General features: G+C 34.2%; 4 protein-coding genes and 1 pseudogene across 5 annotated transcripts; all 5 read right to left on the bottom strand.

Moving 5' to 3' along the window:
* Positions 1-87: 87 nt before the first annotated feature.
* Positions 88-3,502, bottom strand: LOC110708968 (annotated as a pseudogene).
* A 3,579-nt stretch (positions 3,503-7,081) lies between these two features.
* LOC110708790 (ABC transporter F family member 2-like) lies at positions 7,082-9,581 on the bottom strand. Of its 2 annotated transcripts, XM_021887014.1 has the most exons (3): positions 8,831-9,581; positions 8,613-8,741; positions 7,082-7,816 (listed from the first exon to the last, which is right to left on the bottom strand). In XM_021887014.1, exons 1-3 carry the CDS (start codon positions 8,972-8,974, stop codon positions 7,805-7,807), a joined length of 285 nt encoding a protein of 94 aa, XP_021742706.1. In that variant the 5' UTR covers positions 8,975-9,581; the 3' UTR covers positions 7,082-7,804. The 2 variants fall into 2 exon arrangements, with proteins under 2 accessions (XP_021742706.1, XP_021742705.1); XM_021887013.1 differs by lacking the exon at positions 7,082-7,816 and having other exon boundaries at positions 7,823-8,741.
* Positions 9,582-12,320: 2,739 nt separating this feature from the next.
* Positions 12,321-15,572, bottom strand: LOC110708788. Its single transcript, XM_021887011.1, has 3 exons — positions 13,577-15,572; positions 13,401-13,499; positions 12,321-13,193 (listed from the first exon to the last, which is right to left on the bottom strand). The coding sequence occupies exons 1-3, from the start codon at positions 13,893-13,895 to the stop codon at positions 13,171-13,173; spliced, it is 441 nt and encodes a 146-aa protein (XP_021742703.1). The 5' UTR covers positions 13,896-15,572; the 3' UTR covers positions 12,321-13,170.
* Positions 15,573-15,686: 114 nt separating this feature from the next.
* Positions 15,687-16,367, bottom strand: LOC110708789 (pentatricopeptide repeat-containing protein At3g22470, mitochondrial-like). Its single transcript, XM_021887012.1, has one exon. The coding sequence runs from the start codon at positions 16,345-16,347 to the stop codon at positions 15,961-15,963; it is 387 nt and encodes a 128-aa protein (XP_021742704.1). The 5' UTR covers positions 16,348-16,367; the 3' UTR covers positions 15,687-15,960.
* LOC110708787 (putative pentatricopeptide repeat-containing protein At1g12700, mitochondrial) lies at positions 15,687-19,099 on the bottom strand. Its single transcript, XM_021887010.1, has 2 exons — positions 17,000-19,099; positions 15,687-16,328 (listed from the first exon to the last, which is right to left on the bottom strand). The coding sequence occupies exon 1, from the start codon at positions 19,041-19,043 to the stop codon at positions 17,106-17,108; it is 1,938 nt and encodes a 645-aa protein (XP_021742702.1). The 5' UTR covers positions 19,044-19,099; the 3' UTR covers positions 15,687-16,328; positions 17,000-17,105.
* Positions 19,100-19,744: the final 645 nt, after the last annotated feature.

Genomic DNA, 19,744 nt, shown 5'->3' with positions numbered 1-19,744 from the left:
TGATTACTTATCATGGCTTATATAGTAAGATATAGCTCCATTACTATTCATAGGCTAATAAGAAAACATATGCAACTCGTAGGCAGATACCAAGTAAACACACACAAATTGATACAATAGGTCAATCCACATCTGCTTCCATGAGCACCATTCAAGTAAAAGCAAGCCCAAAAAGAAGTAAAATCAAATGTTCGAAATCACAGATGTTAATGCTTTTTCCTACAATCAATCAAAAGTTACACATTAAATATAAGACTTACTAATCCACATCTCACTCACAATATCTGTGTACACATCTCTGTCACAGCTGATCATATATAATTTATTCATTGCTACTTCCACCTTTGATCCTAACTATTGCTCACTCAGTTCTCCAAAAACTTTTTAGCAAATCTTTGTCTGCATCACCGATATTTGGATCAGCGAGTAAGCCCACAAATGATGATATTGTGTGATTATCAGCAACAAACTCTTTGATTCTCATCAACCTGACAAGCTCTAATGCTCTCCTAATGTCCTTTCCATCAATAAATCCTCTAATAAGTGTATTAAAGGTGCATTCATCTGGAAAGCATCCATTGTCCTCCATATTCTTCAGTAATTCATCGGCTTTTGCTAGCAACCCTTCTTTACAAAACCCTTTTATCATTATGTTGTAAGCACACACATTATGCAGTCCTTTAGCTGTGAGAAAGGAGAAGATGTCCACCGCTTCTCTAAGCCGATTAGCTTCACAGAAACCATCCATTAGGATATTGTATGTAATAATATCAGGGATCACTATATCAGTTCCATATAACTGGAAGTTGGGAATTGCAGCTTAACCAGTTCCATATATCTCTAAACCTGGAGTGTTTCACACCTTTTGCTTTTTGTTTTTTTTCAGAATGGAAAAAAGAGAAGAAATTAACAAATGTCAACCAGGTTATATGATTTGATTCTGGGCTTAAAACTATGTTATGTAACCAAAACACGAGTTCAGTTAAGCAAGATCCAAGTGCCTGGAAGAAGAAAAATCTTCAACGACAGAGACTTCAAAGGTTGGTTATCTACAGAAAGCTAAAACACACCCCAAGAAATTCAATCAACACGTCTCCAATGAACCGATCAAAACTTTGTAGAGCCTAAGAGCCCTATGTACAAGAGTTGCATTGTATACACTATACAGCATTACAGCATGTGTGGTTATGCCTAATCAAGTAAAATGGTAAATTTGACCCCTATGCAAAGTAAGCACAACTGCTGTTTACAACCATTGGATAAGATATAGCACAACTAATGCGACTCACAGGCAGATGGCAAGCAAACAATTGGATACAAAATTTACAGGTTATGTTCCAGATTACAGGAGTTAAGGTTTTTGCCTACAGTCTATCAGAACACATTAAATATATGACTTACCAATTTATAATGTTCACTCATAATGTCTATTTTCACATCTCTTTCACAGCTGATCATCTATGCTTAACTCATTGCTCCTTCCACCTCCGCTTTAACCATTGCTCGCTCAGTTTTCCAAAAACTTTTTCAATAATTCCTTGTCTACATCATCAATATTTGGATCATTAAGTAAGCTCACAAATGACGATATAGTGTGATTATCAGCAGCAAACTCTTTGTTTCTCATTAAGCTGACAAGCTCTAAAGCTCTCCTCACATCCTTTTCATCTATAAATCCTCTTATAATTGTATTGAAGGTGCATTCATTTGGAAAGCATTTATTGTCCTCCATATTCTTCAATAATTCATCGGCTTTTGCTAGCAACCCTTCTTTACAAAACCCTTTTATCATTATGGTGTAAGCACGCACATTATGCAGCCCTTTAGTTATGAGAAAAGAGAATATATCCTCTGCTTCTCTAAGCCGATTAGCTTCACAGAAACCATCCATTAGGATACTGTATGTAATAATATCAGGGATCACTCCAGTATTCCCCATTTGCTTCACTGTTGTAATTGCCTCGTCAATTTGTCCATTCTTACACATGCCATCAAGGAATGAATTCCAAGCTATTATATCTGGTTTCAGTCCATGAGCTTTCATATCCTCAAAAAAACTGGTGTGCAAGCTTGATTTGATTGTCTTTGCACAAAGCATCTATAAGAGTGCTGTACGTGATAACATCAGGGGTTAATCCGTTAGAATGCATCTCTTGGAGCAGACCAAGAGCTTTGTCAATGTTTTTAGATTTGCAATAGCCATTGAGTAAGCTGTTGTAAGTAACTACATCAGGTTTGCAACCATCTTTTACCATCACATCCATAAGCTTTTCTGCCTCGTCCATCTCACCACGTAAACAATATCCGTCTAACAGAGCGTTGTAAGTGATGATATCTGGAACCAATCCTATCCTAGTCATGAAATAAAAAATGTCCCGTGCTTCACCAACCTTGCCATCTTTACAATAAATATCAATAAATATGTTGTAGGTCTGTATGTCAGGAGTTATGTTATTCCTTAACATCTCAGTCAGCATATCTTGAGCCTCTTTCTGTTGTCCCAAAGTGCACATACCTCGAATTAAGGTATTAAAGGTGACAACATCAGGGGAAATTCCCTTGACTTTCATCTCCTTGAAAAGGCGGAGAGCCTGAGGTAATAACTGGTCTTTACAGAGACTATCAATGATGGTGTTGTAAATGACAACATTAGGCATAAAATGGCCATAAGACTCCATATTTCTGAGGAGTTTGAGAGCACCGGCATTATCACCGGACCTACAGAGACCTTTGAAGATAGAACCATAGGTGATTAATGTGGGTTGGTAGCCAAGCTTGACAACTTTATCCAACAATTGAACGGCTTTGTCCAAGTGATGAGTATGAACGAAGCCGTTGATGAGAGTAGTAAAGGTGACAATGTTAGGTTGAAAACCAAGTTTAATAATGTTGGCGAGAACAGAGAAGCCGAAATCAACAAAGTTCAAACGACAGTAGCAATTAGCAAGGATGGTAAGGGAGTAAATATCTGGACGAAGACCTAAGAAAAGGAGGTCTCTGTAAAGAGAAATGACAGTGGAGAAAGGTGGGTTGGGTTTAATCTTGGACATGGCACTCAATAACATACAGAAATCAATGATAGATGGAAGAGGTCTCATCGATATCATATGGTGGAAATGGGAAAGGGAGATTTCAACATTAGTAAACCCTAATTTGGATTGTTGTCTAACAAATTTCAGAAACAATTTGGGATCATCGTCATCAGAATCAAAGTCATGAGTAGCGTAATTGGTGTAATATCGGCAAGGAAACAGGTGAAAAGAGGGCGAATTGAAGAGGGGAATACTGAAATCGAAAAAAGGGAAAGTAGTATAGAAATGGAGAAACTTACTTGAGGAGATGCCATGAAAATGAAGAGGACGAAGGTTGATTAAAGTGGCGCCATGAAAACAAGGACGAAGAAAAGCTTCTGCAACATTAACAGATCGAGACCTCATCATATTCATGTATACTCTGTAAATCTGGAAACAATTACAGTATGAAGAAGAAAAGCTTGTATAGTCCTTACAAAGCCACGAAGGTCAAGTAGAATGTTGGAATTATTCCCAATTGGTGTACCAACTACTCTCTCCCTCCCTTTTGCCCCGCTGTTATTTTTGGGGTCAAATTTAGAAAACTTTGAACATAAATTACAGTTAATCTATAAAAAATAGAGTAATATAGTCATGACTCATGAGTGGTTTGGTAAGATTCGATTAATTGTATATTTTGTTAACACGACCTTTTTTTTATAAATTTTACGTGTATAAAAACAAAGACATAGACGTTTTAATACGTGTGTTGGAGACCGTGTATAGTCAAATGGGTCAAAAAAATATATTGGAAAACAACTAAACTTAAGGTGAAAATAGGGCTAATCAGGCTTAATCATGTCAAATAATTCAAGTAAAAGCTCTAATCTTATGAAGCTGAGCTCCCTGCGGCTGCTCATAATGCTTAGTTATAATGGTGCTAGGTTCTCTTCGGCAAGGCTGCTTTAATCTTTTGGACAAATATGATTGATTTAGGAAATTTTGTCTAGAACTACCCTAAAGATAGGGTCATTTGTGAACAACTATCTATTTTTTTTTTTTTATTTGTTTAGAACTACCCACAAGTTACAAAACGTTTGGGTAACACTACCCATTAACGTTTTCCGTCCAATTAAGACGTTATTGGGCCCACTTTTTCACTTTTCCCACTTAATTAACTCCCCTAATTATCTTCTCTCTTCTCCCTAATTAACTTCCTCTCCATTCTCACTCTATAATCCAAAAGATTATACTCAATCAATTGAACACAAATTCTCAATTATTCAAGTAATGTTTCACACTTTCCTTTTAATTTATTGTTTATTGTATTTGTATACAAGTTTTAATTGAACGCAATTAACATAATTAGGGTGTAAATTAGGGATTCGAATTAGGGTTTATGGGTCCAAATAAATTTGGGGATTTTGATTTCTAGGATTTAGGGGTTTAATTGAGTTCTAGGTTTCACTTATTTTGACTTTGAGATTGAATTCAATTGCACTTCAATTACTAATTGGCCATTGTAATTGATAGGATGTCTAAATTTGGCGGTTTTAATTTCTAGGGTTTAGGGGAAGTTAATTAGGGAAGAGGGAGAAGGTAATTAGGGGAAGTTAATTAGGAAAGAGGGAGAAGGTAATTAGGGAAAGTTAATTAAGGAAGAGAGAGAAGGTAATTAGGGGAGTTAATTAAGTGGAAAAAGTGAAAAAGTGGACCCCATTAACGTATTTTTGGACGGAAAACGTTAATGGGTAGTGTTATCCAAGCTTTTCTTAACTTTTGGGTAGTTCTTAACAAATAAAAAAAAAACGGGTAGTTGTTCACAAATGACCCTATCTCACAAATGACCCTATCTTTAGGGTAGTTATAGAAAAAATTTCCATTGGTTTAAGTAGGCCTAGGTTCGGTTTTATAACTAAGAACTGTCTCACTAATACTTGATAAATCACATTTATATAGGATTTATAGGCACGTTTATGCTAAGTTTATAGTTGCTTTTTAGGTCTTTTAGTCGCTTTTTAGGTCGTAAATACATAAGTTGTTTGTTTTTTACTCTATTACGTTCCGTTTGTGTTTTTCTTAATGTTTCAGGTGATTTGATAGACATTTGGACGCTTTCGTAGTGTTTGGAGTTGATTCGGATGATATTTGGATGGAAGCCGATGAATTGAGTTTATTAATTGGAGATCCCATGTTTGTGGATGTTGATTGATTTATATGCATGAGGAATGGATATATCATTCACAAGGGTCGATTTGCATCTTTCGGAAATGAATTTGAGTTAGAAACGAAGTTAAACGATGTTTTATAAAGTGGCAAGACTGACCTTTGTCCACTCTTTTGATCATAACTTGAGTTCTACAAATCGGATTGATGTGATTCAAATTACGTTGGAAACTAGACTTAAAGATATTTCCAATGATAGGTCACACGCCCCAAGAAGCCTTATAGAACAGAAGTTATAGGCATTTGAATCTAAGTGATGCTGTCAGCCACCCGCGGGATAATTGCTGCGCCCCTGTCCCGCGACCACTCGACACCAGCAGGTGCTGCTGCCAGGCCGCGGCCACCAGCCTGCGCCCGCAGGTCTGGTCGAGCAGCCTTGAAGCCTCGAGTAGCTTTTTCATTCACATCGTCACAAGTCTTCGGGCCACGTCATCTTCTATCGTCCACTAATAATTCAACTTATGTAATTTATATTTTCTTACTTCTTTTCTTTAATTATTTTTAGATTAGTTTTAGGATAATATAAATACTCAAGGGATATTATTTTTCCCGCCTTTTATTATTTTTTATTTTACGTTCTTTTTAGTTTTCTCTCTTAAACCCTAGTTTCTCATGGCATTTCCATGGATTCTTCCATGGATGATTCTTGGGTATACTATTTTAATTCATTGAGGTATTTTATTTCTATTTTCTTGCTTTTAATTATGTTTTATTCCTTAGATCTAGTTTTTATTATTTCTTCCATGTTTGAGTAGTTTTATTTCTAGGGTTTGGGAATCCATGTTTATACTATGAATCTTGATTGATGTTTTTAATATTTTGATTATTAATTTCTCTAATTGATAGAGTTTTATTGTTAATCTTGCAACCTGATCAATTGTTTGATTAATTCATGTTAATAAGAGTTTGAATCGAAAGATCTTACTTTTAGAGACTTCCCTACAATTAGCAATTCTGATTATGTTAGTGACCGTACTGCATATGTTGAATTGAGAGCGTTAAGACCCGACCGTAGGCTTAGCAATTGCTCTAGATAATTGATTGATTGAATTTTTATTGATATTTGATAGATTTAGAGCTATAAACATGGTGAACCATAACCCTATGTCTTTTTATTAATTATTTTATCCCTCTTTTAATTTAGACTACTTTTCTATCCGAATTTCGTGACATAGGTTAGTTTTTCCAATTTCTTAGAGGTTAGATTAATACCATCTCCCTGTGGATTCGACCCTACTTACTCTACTACATTGTTAGTTGGTTTTGTTAGGAATTTATTTTTGACAGGTGTACGACAACCTATCAATACTAGCTTTCTTTTGCTCATCACCAAATTTTGTTTTAACTCAAAGTGATGTTTGTAATTAATCAAACATGGCATTAGCCTATTAATATAAATATCTTTCTGTTTGTGTATATTAAAAAAGAAAAAAAAAAGAAAAAAAAAAAAAGCTCTAGTTATAGATTATTAATTGAAAAGTATTATAATAATAAATTAGCTGAGGAATAATAAAAGAGTGTGATATGTTGATATTTGCATTCTTTAATTGTAGCTTCTAAAATAAAATTAGCCAAAAAAAACATGAGCTATATTTTTTGTCACAAATAATTTTTGGTTTATATTTGTCCAAATTTCTTTTGGAAACATTTATGAAATCTTTTTATTTAAACATATAATAATTACTACGTATTGATATGGAATATGTTTACAAAATAATACAAGTATTAGTTTTGTACTGTAATTAATTTATTTCCTCAATTAATACATTTTTCTTAAAAAAATAAAAATAAAAGCATGTCAAAACCTTGACTTTCTTCCCAAAACCAACCTTAAAAGTTTCAAATAACCAGCAAAAAAATGAGTATCAAACTGTTAAAGAAGCTCATTAGTTTATTACTATCATCTGATTTGAACAGGCTCTTCAAATCTAGACATTCAGCGACATAAACAATAGTATTAGAATACAATACCCACATGTTTGACTGAGTGTGAGGAGGGATCCAAAAAGAACACATAATTAAGGGGCTATTAAATTGCTATTTACAAAATCTATAGACTGTTTGCTCAAGTTCTAAGCTAAGTATGCAGAAAACTGAAATAAAGCTTCGCTATATATATTCCCATTACAGCTTCACGAGTTATTTCTTTTCGAATCACAAAACAAAGACCCCTAGGAACATATTTACCATCAATTTAAAGCTATGTACACGATCAAGATTGATACCCTTTTTTATACCCCTTAACAAAAGTGATCACAATGAGGGTATCTTCATTAAAAATACTGAGGATACCATCTCAATTCCATCTCTTCGCGTTCTTTAACCCCTTAGATTTTGCTTTTGCTTTTGCCTGCTGAGAAGCCAACATTTTCTGTTTCTTCCGAGCCTCCTTCTCAGCCTGTTGAACAGATATCAGTCTCTGGCAAAGGAAAATAATTTAAGACATACTTCGTTAATCACCAGCTTAATATTTCCTTGGACATCTTTGATTTTGCTTTTACTTTGGAATTCTTCTCTTCAAGCTCTGCCTCACAATCCAATTCTCTTTGTCTTGCATCGAGATTCTTCTATAAATAATACTGCATATGCCATCAACTATATTCTTAGAAGCCTTACAAATCTCTGAAATAGTTAGGTCTACAACATCAATATTTAAAACACCATTTAAAAGGCTCCAATGCCCTCACTTTTACAGTTTTCCCCTTCTCGTTCTTTCATATGAGCAAAAGGATAAATTTTTTGGTTAATTAGTCACCGTTCTTAATTTTTTTTATTTTTCATATGTATGCAGGCTAATGCAGCTATAGATGTACACCAGACAACAATAGTTAGCATAACACGCATTATTCTGAGAGAGTCCATAGAGAGGTTATGAGAGATTATGAGTTCAGAGAAAAATGCCAATATTTTCATGCAAAATGTATACACAACAAGATAATACAATACATTACCAGCAAATTTATACATTTAGCACAGCAGAAATTGGCACTAACCAAAAGATCAGGTGTATCAAACCCAAACAGGGTCCACATGTCAAAGTGATCAGTTTGTATAACTATAGCAAAGTGCATTTGTATTTTAACCGGTAGAAAAACTCAAAAGACATTTCGAGGAGACCAATTGGAATAGTTTCTTTTGTCTATAAAAATTTAGTTATCTGGGTAAAAGTAGGAGTATCCAGTATATAATATTAGGAAAGGAAAGCAAATTCCGTAGATAATTCACCTGTCAAACACATCCTATAGCTCTGACTTGACTAAAATGAGCCCAGGAATATTTCCCACAACAAAAGAAATGAACAACACAAAACAAACCAAAATTGAAGCCAAATAAAAAGAACCAGAATCATATAAAGTGAAGCAATTCAAGACTTACATTGTAGTCCCCAACATAATCTTGTAGATTTCCGTCCTTCACCTCAATCACTCTGTTAACTATTTGATGAACAAGATACCGATCATGGGAAACTGTAATGACAGTACCTTCATACTCTTGTATAGCTTCCTGGAAAGCAATAAAATTAAGAATTAATAACTGCTTATACAAAGACTACTACTATTATAAGAGTTTTTAACATGAAATAGATCGCTAACCTCAAGCATCTCCTTTGTAGGTATATCCAAGTGATTGGTAGGTTCATTGAGAACCAGTAAAGTTGACTTTTTCACCATGAATTTACAGAACGCCAAGCGAGTCTGAAGAAGCAGAAAATGATGTGGTAAGCCTTCCAATGACATTGGAAGAGATTGAGTAAAACACTCAGGCAGAGCTGAGGATTAGTATTTTGACAATACTACCTTCTCTCCACCACTCAGAAAGGAGACCTTCCTATCAAGCATATCTTTTATAGTGCTAAAAGGATAAAAACCTAAATGCACAAGAAAGGAATTCTTAAACTAGGTCCTGGTAGTGGTAATATACCTGATTCTGCTCAAAATAATTTGGGATGACATTTTGCTCCCCTAATATAAACTTCACCAGCAGTAGATTTCTCCAAACCCATAATTTATTTTAACAAAGTGCTTTTCCCACACCCATTGGGACCAATTGTAGCAATTTTTGATTCATTATAGATATATGGTGATCAAGATTTTATTAAGTATTTTTTATTCATTATACAGATTATGACATATGTCTAGTTTTGAAAAACAAAAAACCAACAAACAGAAAATTACAGTAATATTGACCAAACCAATAATGGATTCATCTTTAATGTGATTACGAGATATTTTATTCTCTACTAGTGATGTTTAAAGGTTCTTAATATTATACCTAGTAAATCAATACATCTTGAAAGGACAGATGTACATAATTTATGCCTATTTAACAACTAGACATTTGAGAAACTCTTTGGTTGACCAAAAACATGTTTTTTCTTATATATATATATATATATATATATATATATATATATACTGCCTCCATTTGTTATATTTAGTACTGCAAAACAGAAATTCTATGCTTTAAACCTTACCAAAACAGAAGTGAAAAACAATCAGTCCAAATTAGAATGCTATACAAACACAATTCAGTAGGAAAAGCCTAGTAAAATATACTGATATACTGTTGATGCCTCATTTTTCATGCCATTTGTATGTCCAATCATATTCTAATTAGCAAATAAACAAACTAAAATCTGCTAACAAGTCAAGTCTGTGAACAAGCATATCACAACTCTACAAACTTTGCTATATCTTAGAGCTCCAATGAGATTGGGCGACGTTCTTATAAACCGGGCTGTATCTTTTATATTGCAGCTTAACCAGCTTAAATTTATCTAACCCGCATTATCATAAGCTTATTGATGGCTTAATTGATGAGTTTATAAAAATGAAGTCGGTGGATGAGTTACTTAAAGTTGATGCAAGTACTTCATCAAAGTCTACCCTACAAGATGGTGGAGATGGTGGAGGTGGTGGAGATGGTGGTGGCAGAGGTGGTTCAGTCAGAAGAACGAATAAAAGTTTGTGTTCTTTGGACTATGGTGAAATTGGTGGTCAGAGTGTAGTGTTTGTTACGCCATTTATGAAAAGTAATTCTCGTGCTTTTAGTGAAAAATTACCTCGATTATATTTAGAAGCTCTTGATTATTGTCTGGTGGAACACTTATTTAATAATAAGTAAGTTCTTTTTTAATTGTCATATTTTTTGAAACCTTTTTTTTTTCTTTTTCTTTTTGTTTTGATATTAATAATATTGTTTGACCTTGCAGTGAGAATCTTGTTACTTATGGATTGCATTTTCTCTTTCCAAGAGAGGATATGGTGTCTTTGGTGCATCCTAATTTGGTTCGTTGGTCAGTAGTTGATTGCTACTGCATTTATCTAAATGAATCATGTTTTTATGATACTTGTGGTCCTAAAATATTCTTTTTTGGTGCGAGGCAAAGTGTAAGCAACTTTCTGCTTTGAGTTATTTGTTTTCTTACTCTTTTCAATTATTTATTTTTTCCTTTTAGTTTGCTTTTTTGCAAGTATCAGAGGGGAACGAAGATAGTTCTGCTAGTTATGCTGTCTCGGATTTGCATGAAATTTGGGATGAATGGGTTACATATGAAAATTCTTGTTGTGATGTTATTGGTGCAGACTTGGTATATATCTTAATTTTTAATATATATTAACTGTGTGATGGATGTGCTTTATGCTAACTTTTGTTCTATTTTTTTTCAGGTTTATTTTCCTATTCTTGTTGATGAACATTATGTGATGTTTGTGATTTATCATGGCAATGAATTGGTTCATTATGTTGATAATATCATTTGGAGTCATGACATGATTACATATTTTCAAAATTTGACTTTTTATCTGGTATGTTATTGTCTATTTTAAAGTATGTTTCTATATTAATCTTATTTTTTTTGTTGTTTTTAATATATTTTTTTTTTTTCAGTGTTCTGAATTTGGTGATTTTCTTGCACGAAGAAATCATCCAAAGAGTGAAAAAGTCCCTTTTTACAAGTTTAAAATTGCTGATTTAGTGTGGCGGAAGAGTAAGGTTGATAATAATGACTGTGGTGTGTATATGATGTGTCATATGGAGCATTTTGTTGGTGATACATCGTTTTCTGTAGATGAACTTAGAACAATGAGTGATCTTGAAACTGATGCGAATTAATTCATTTGTTATGTTTATTCTAATGTTTTATACATATTAATGCGCCTTTTATTTTCTTGTTGTGAGGCTGCTGGGAGGAAATTTTTACGTGCTAAGATTTGTGCAAAACTCGTGTTGTCTGACATGAACGAATCAAGATCTGATGTCTTAGCAGAAGTTGAAAAATTTAATGAGAAGAAGAGCGATCTTGCATATGTTGCTGAAATTGAAGGAAGGAGGAAGGCTGCAGCAGCGGAGAAGAAAAAGAAGAAATCTGAAACTGCTCCTCCTACTGTTGACACTGCTCCGAAATCAAAACGAACTACAAAGGCTACACGGAAGTACACTCCTTCTAAATCTTAGCTAATTTTGGAAGTTGTTATTAGTTAAGTACTTTTGGAAGTTGTAATTAGTTAAGTACTTTTGGAAGTTGAAACTAGTGATAAATATCGACACTTAAACTAGTGTTAATATTTTCAAAATGTTTGTACAAATTTTATTTTATATATATATATATATATATATGATTAAATATTGGTAATTTGTTGTTCTTATTTTTATTTATTTATATTTCTGATTATAATTTTATAAGTGTATCATATATCATCATACAGAGATATAGTTTATTTAAATGAAAACTTGAAGTTTAACATATATATTACCATATTATTAATTTTAAAAACGGACACTTTTGTGATAATTATTGTCACTTTTGTGAATATAAATATCACTTTTGTGAGTGACATATTTCTTTTGTGAATATGCAATACTTTTGTGAGTAAAAAGTAACACTTTTGTGAGAAGATGCATCACTTTTGTGAGCATTATTGTTACTTTTGCGAGTATTAGTGTTACTTTTCTGTAAATGCATCACTTTTGTAGGTGTTAGTGTCACTTTTGTTAGTAAATTCATCACTTTTGCCAGTATATGCATCACTTTTTCCAGTATATGCATTACTTTTTTAAGTATCAGTGTAATATTATATAAATGTTCATAATTCATGAGCAATTCCATATCACAATTCAAAATTCTGTATGAAAGTCAATAGTAGCATTAAACAAAAATAAAATCACTACAAAAAAGTATTCAATTGTGTTTCATCCAAACTCACTACAAGTTCAAAAAAGTCGCACAGTAGGTGTCTTCGATCCAAACTCTGAATTTGGATTTGGTAATGCTTTTTGCTTTGATTTCTTCCCTTTTTCAAGTGCTCCTTTTGCTCTCTTGCTTCTTCCCTTTGTTACAGCTCTCTTAGGGTCTAATATAGTGGGTATGGTTGTACTTGTTGATGAAGAAGCAGTATTATTGGTACTCTGAGCACTCTCTGCCACATTAGAATTGTCATCACTTGCAGCAACCTCCTCTGTAAAAGCTTCGGCCGCAAGTAAGTCTTCCACCATTTTCATACAGTTTTTGAAGTTTTCCTCCATGAATGCTCTTGCCTTTTCATTTTCTTGACTCTTTAAGATTAAGTTATAATATTTTCTCATCATTGTATGTCTCCATGGTGTATATGGGAGTTTTGGATCCTTATTTTCCATTTTATTCCATACTTCAGTTTTTGCAAGCTTTGTCCATCTTTTGCTAATGTACTTCTCTGGAATTCTTGTAATAGAATGTAGATGTAAAATTCTGAGGCAGTGATAGCATAGCCAACCAGAAGCTTCGAAATTCTTGCAAGTGCACCATATAGTTTGGCTCTCATGTATGTAACTTACGTGTTGGGAAGACCATGGCTTTTCTTCTAGCGATACTTCATAAAGAATAATGTTTTCTTCAGTTCTCCCTAGAATTTGTACTGTGGTCGCTATTGAGTAGCCAAATTCCTCTTCAAAGTCTCTAAATAGAGACAATGTGTAAACCTGCACATTAGAGAAATAATTTAGTACAGAGGTATATAATACAAGTAACTTCTGTATTAATAAAGGTAACATTTGTAATGATATTAGTAACTTTTGTACCAAGAGACATGCATAAATGCTTTTATAAATAAACATATAGTCAATGTAATTTTTGCCATAATATATGTAACTTTTGCCTTAATATATGTCACATTTATAGAATTTTACCTTCGTCTTCATCTACTGGTTGTCCTTCTTCATCTAGTGTGTTCGGAATAACTTGATCTTCATCTTCTAATGTATTTGAAACACCTTGATTTTCAATATCTGCATTAATTATTGAAAATTAAATCAAAATTTTAAGCAAAAACAAACAATAGGTTAGTATTTTTTTAGATTATTACCTTGTATTTGAATTTCTGGAACTTTTGAGTTTTGAATGTTATCATCATTAAATTCATCGAAATCATCAACGAAATTCTCTGCTTCACCTTCTCTGAATGTTTGATTGAGGTCGAAACTCCATGTTTTCTCTGGATGTTGCGTTAATGGTGGTCGATTTTCTCTTTGTAATTGCAGAAATTCGCGCATTAGGTTTTTGTAATTGGAAGCTTTGGAGGTTTCCGGCATTGTTGATCGAAAATTGTAGATTTCTCTCTCCTCCATGGTTGCTTGGTGAAGGAGCTTTGAATCTGGAAAATTGGAGTTTTCTCTCTCCTCCATTGTAGCTTGCTGAAGAAGATGTTAGTTATTTTGGAAAAAGGAAAAAAAAAAAAAAATACTGTTCACACGTGCGAAAAACCGGTTGTTCAGTATTTTACTGCACATCGGTTGTATGTAAAACTTTTTGTACAATCAATTAGTCAAACCAACTAATATGATCAACTTCGGCTATCAGCTACCGGGGCCAACATGAGTAATATCTAATTCTAGCTACAACTTCTCCAATAGATAGAATTCATAGAAACATGCTTTTTGTAATTTTGTAGGCCCTGCTTATCATCAACATATCATCACCAAACTCTTTTTTAGGGGCCAAAAGCCCAAGTAGAGCTTCAACCAACACCATTTTTTCAATGTTCAAAGCCAGTTTATATTTTAAGTCCAACACCATTGGTGTGGCTTGCTTTTCCTTCCTTTGATGAAGGATATGATTGTATACATGGTGAGCTAAATGCTCAAATGTTGAAAACATCACTATGGAACCTGTGAAGGAGGCAGATTAAGCAAATTAATCAATCATCTCAAAATAGTTCATAAAATTTGATAAGCATAAATTTGGGAAATGATCAGAAAAAAAGATCCCCAAATTCTTATAAATACAAATATTCTTTACCCACAAATTGAGAATATTATAGGTGTAGATTTTACCCTTTCAGTTATTTTTAACCTTTTAAACCCATGAAAGCACCACTGCCTTCATAAAAGAGTCCATTGGTTTATTCTCAGAATATAGTACAAAAAGAGCTTGTAATCTAACAAAAAACAAAGCCAATAACCCAATTTCCCTCTCCTTCAGTCACCTTAACATCTCACCATGTTCGTATGCCTAGTGAGCATATTCAACCTTATCTACCACCAGATACTTCTATAATGCTTGTAATTTGCTAACATACGCACATCATCATCATCATCAATCATCATGTCAACTACATTCATTTTGAAGCTATCCATTTCCTATGTTATAGTTCTGTAAAAAAAAAATGAAAATTAAAAATAAATCCTTCATTGATGTAGATCAGATAATACTAAAGTGATTGCAATTTGAACTTGATACTTGGGCACAACTCAAAAAGAGGTCATGCTGTTGGTGTTAATTTCTTTGGGGTTTGGTTACTTTTTGAGAATAACAGAAATCAGCCGAACAATGACACTACTTCAACTAATTCTGTAAAATAAAACCCTAATCACTCACAACACTTAATTCTAACTACCGCCAATCATCAATTCTTAAATACTTCGTAAACAAAAAATTGAAAAAAAAAAAAGAAGAAGAAGAAAACGCAGCATTAAGCAAACAAACGATTGATAGAAAAACAACAATCCAATCCGATCAAATAAACAAGCAATAATGAAATGCAAAAGTCAAACGATAAATAAAAAAAAAAGGAACAAAATGCAGAAAATATAAGTAAAATTACCTGATTGAACACAGAGTATGTCAATAATTTTGCTGCACTGTGACTAAATAAACCTAGCCTGGGCATTGGAGGCTAGGGACTACTATTTTATCCTAGCTATCTGACATAGGGATAGCAGATGCATGTCACTGCCATTGGAATCGCCAATCCATGGCTCAAAGAAGTACTCAAAACAAATCTTGCTGCTATAGATCGTAGTGTCCAAGACAGATTCTAGCACCTCCAAGCACCTAAGAGTCCAAGACAAACTCTAGCAGCTAACTATACTCTTCCATTCTGTCAAATATGATTACTTATCATGGCTTATATAGTAAGATATAGCTCCATTACTATTCATAGGCTAATAAGAAAACATATGCAACTCGTAGGCAGATACCAAGTAAACACACACAAATTGATACAATAGGTCAATCCACATCTGCTTCCATGAGCACCATTCAAGTAAAAGCAAGCCCAAAAAGAAGTAAAATCAAATGTTCGAAATCACAGATGTTAATGCTTTTTCCTACAATCAATCAAAAGTTACACATTAAATATAAGACTTACTAATCCACATCTCACTCACAATATCTGTGTACACATCTCTGTCACAGCTGATCATATATAATTTATTCATTGCTACTTCCACCTTTGATCCTAACTATTGCTCACTCAGTTCTCCAAAAACTTTTTAGCAAATCTTTGTCTGCATCACCGATATTTGGATCAGCGAGTAAGCCCACAAATGATGATATTGTGTGATTATCAGCAACAAACTCTTTGATTCTCATCAACCTGACAAGCTCTAATGCTCTCCTAATGTCCTTTCCATCAATAAATCCTCTAATAAGTGTATTAAAGGTGCATTCATCTGGAAAGCATCCATTGTCCTCCATATTCTTCAGTAATTCATCGGCTTTTGCTAGCAACCCTTCTTTACAAAACCCTTTTATCATTATGTTGTAAGCACACACATTATGCAGTCCTTTAGCTGTGAGAAAGGAGAAGATGTCCACCGCTTCTCTAAGCCGATTAGCTTCACAGAAACCATCCATTAGGATATTGTATGTAATAATATCAGGGATCACTATATCAGTTCCATATAACTGGAAGTTGGGAATTGCAGCTTAACCAGTTCCATATATCTCTAAACCTGGAGTGTTTCACACCTTTTGCTTTTTGTTTTTTTCAGAATGGAAAAAAGAGAAGAAATTAACAAATGTCAACCAGGTTATATGATTTGATTCTGGGCTTAAAACTATGTTATGTAACCAAAACACGAGTTCAGTTAAGCAAGATCCAAGTGCCTGGAAGAAGAAAAATCTTCAACGACAGAGACTTCAAAGGTTGGTTATCTACAGAAAGCTAAAACACACCCCAAGAAATTCAATCAACACGTCTCCAATGAACCGATCAAAACTTTGTAGAGCCTAAGAGCCCTATGTACAAGAGTTGCATTGTATACACTATACAGCATTACAGCATGTGTGGTTATGCCTAATCAAGTAAAATGGTAAATTTGACCCCTATGCAAAGTAAGCACAACTGCTGTTTACAACCATTGGATAAGATATAGCACAACTAATGCGACTCACAGGCAGATGGCAAGCAAACAATTGGATACAAAATTTACAGGTTATGTTCCAGATTACAGGAGTTAAGGTTTTTGCCTACAGTCTATCAGAACACATTAAATATATGACTTACCAATTTATAATGTTCACTCATAATGTCTATTTTCACATCTCTTTCACAGCTGATCATCTATGCTTAACTCATTGCTCCTTCCACCTCCGCTTTAACCATTGCTCGCTCAGTTTTCCAAAAACTTTTTCAATAATTCCTTGTCTACATCATCAATATTTGGATCATTAAGTAAGCTCACAAATGACGATATAGTGTGATTATCAGCAGCAAACTCTTTGTTTCTCATTAAGCTGACAAGCTCTAAAGCTCTCCTCACATCCTTTTCATCTATAAATCCTCTTATAATTGTATTGAAGGTGCATTCATTTGGAAAGCATTTATTGTCCTCCATATTCTTCAATAATTCATCGGCTTTTGCTAGCAACCCTTCTTTACAAAACCCTTTTATCATTATGGTGTAAGCACGCACATTATGCAGCCCTTTAGTTATGAGAAAAGAGAATATATCCTCTGCTTCTCTAAGCCGATTAGCTTCACAGAAACCATCCATTAGGATACTGTATGTAATAATATCAGGGATCACTCCAGTATTCCCCATTTGCTTCACTGTTGTAATTGCCTCGTCAATTTGTCCATTCTTACACATGCCATCAAGGAATGAATTCCAAGCTATTATATCTGGTTTCAGTCCATGAGCTTTCATATCCTCAAAAAACTGGTGTGCAAGCTTGATTTGATTGTCTTTGCACAAAGCATCTATAAGAGTGCTGTACGTGATAACATCAGGGGTTAATCCGTTAGAATGCATCTCTTGGAGCAGACCAAGAGCTTTGTCAATGTTTTTAGATTTGCAATAGCCATTGAGTAAGCTGTTGTAAGTAACTACATCAGGTTTGCAACCATCTTTTACCATCACATCCATAAGCTTTTCTGCCTCGTCCATCTCACCACGTAAACAATATCCGTCTAACAGAGCGTTGTAAGTGATGATATCTGGAACCAATCCTATCCTAGTCATGAAATAAAAAATGTCCCGTGCTTCACCAACCTTGCCATCTTTACAATAAATATCAATAAATATGTTGTAGGTCTGTATGTCAGGAGTTATGTTATTCCTTAACATCTCAGTCAGCATATCTTGAGCCTCTTTCTGTTGTCCCAAAGTGCACATACCTCGAATTAAGGTATTAAAGGTGACAACATCAGGGGAAATTCCCTTGACTTTCATCTCCTTGAAAAGGCGGAGAGCCTGAGGTAATAACTGGTCTTTACAGAGACTATCAATGATGGTGTTGTAAATGACAACATTAGGCATAAAATGGCCATAAGACTCCATATTTCTGAGGAGTTTGAGAGCACCGGCATTATCACCGGACCTACAGAGACCTTTGAAGATAGAACCATAGGTGATTAATGTGGGTTGGTAGCCAAGCTTGACAACTTTATCCAACAATTGAACGGCTTTGTCCAAGTGATGAGTATGAACGAAGCCGTTGATGAGAGTAGTAAAGGTGACAATGTTAGGTTGAAAACCAAGTTTAATAATGTTGGCGAGAACAGAGAAGCCGAAATCAACAAAGTTCAAACGACAGTAGCAATTAGCAAGGATGGTAAGGGAGTAAATATCTGGACGAAGACCTAAGAAAAGGAGGTCTCTGTAAAGAGAAATGACAGTGGAGAAAGGTGGGTTGGGTTTAATCTTGGACATGGCACTCAATAACATACAGAAATCAATGATAGATGGAAGAGGTCTCATCGATATCATATGGTGGAAATGGGAAAGGGAGATTTCAACATTAGTAAACCCTAATTTGGATTGTTGTCTAACAAATTTCAGAAACAATTTGGGATCATCGTCATCAGAATCAAAGTCATGAGTAGCGTAATTGGTGTAATATCGGCAAGGAAACAGGTGAAAAGAGGGCGAATTGAAGAGGGGAATACTGAAATCGAAAAAAGGGAAAGTAGTATAGAAATGGAGAAACTTACTTGAGGAGATGCCATGAAAATGAAGAGGACGAAGGTTGATTAAAGTGGCGCCATGAAAACAAGGACGAAGAAAAGCTTCTGCAACATTAACAGATCGAGACCTCATCATATTCATGTATACTCTGTAAATCTGGAAACAATTACAGTATGAAGAAGAAAAGCTTGTATAGTCCTTACAAAGCCACGAAGGTCAAGTAGAATGTTGGAATTATTCCCAATTGGTGTACCAACTACTCTCTCCCTCCCTTTTGCCCCGCTGTTATTTTTGGGGTCAAATTTAGAAAACTTTGAACATAAATTACAGTTAATCTATAAAAAATAGAGTAATATAGTCATGACTCATGAGTGGTTTGGTAAGATTCGATTAATTGTATATTTTGTTAACACGACCTTTTTTTTATAAATTTTACGTGTATAAAAACAAAGACATAGACGTTTTAATACGTGTGTTGGAGACCGTGTATAGTCAAATGGGTCAAAAAAAATATATTGGAAAACAACTAAACTTAAGGTGAAAATAGGGCTAATCAGGCTTAATCATGTCAAATAATTCAAGTAAAAGCTCTAATCTTATGAAGCTGAGCTCCCTGCGGCTGCTCATAATGCTTAGTTATAATGGTGCTAGGTTCTCTTCGGCAAGGCTGCTTTAATCTTTTGGACAAATATGATTGATTTAGGAAATTTTGTCTAGAACTACCCTAAAGATAGGGTCATTTGTGAACAACTATCTATTTTTTTTTTTTATTTGTTTAGAACTACCCACAAGTTACAAAACGTTTGGGTAACACTACCCATTAACGTTTTCCGTCCAATTAA

This window comes from Chenopodium quinoa, unplaced genomic scaffold (genome assembly GCF_001683475.1).
Source record: "Chenopodium quinoa cultivar QQ74 unplaced genomic scaffold, ASM168347v1, whole genome shotgun sequence".
Lineage (NCBI taxonomy): Eukaryota > Viridiplantae > Streptophyta > Magnoliopsida > Caryophyllales > Amaranthaceae > Chenopodium > Chenopodium quinoa.
The sequence above is the reverse complement of the archived record's forward strand: the minus strand, read 5'-3'. Positions and strand labels throughout refer to the sequence as shown.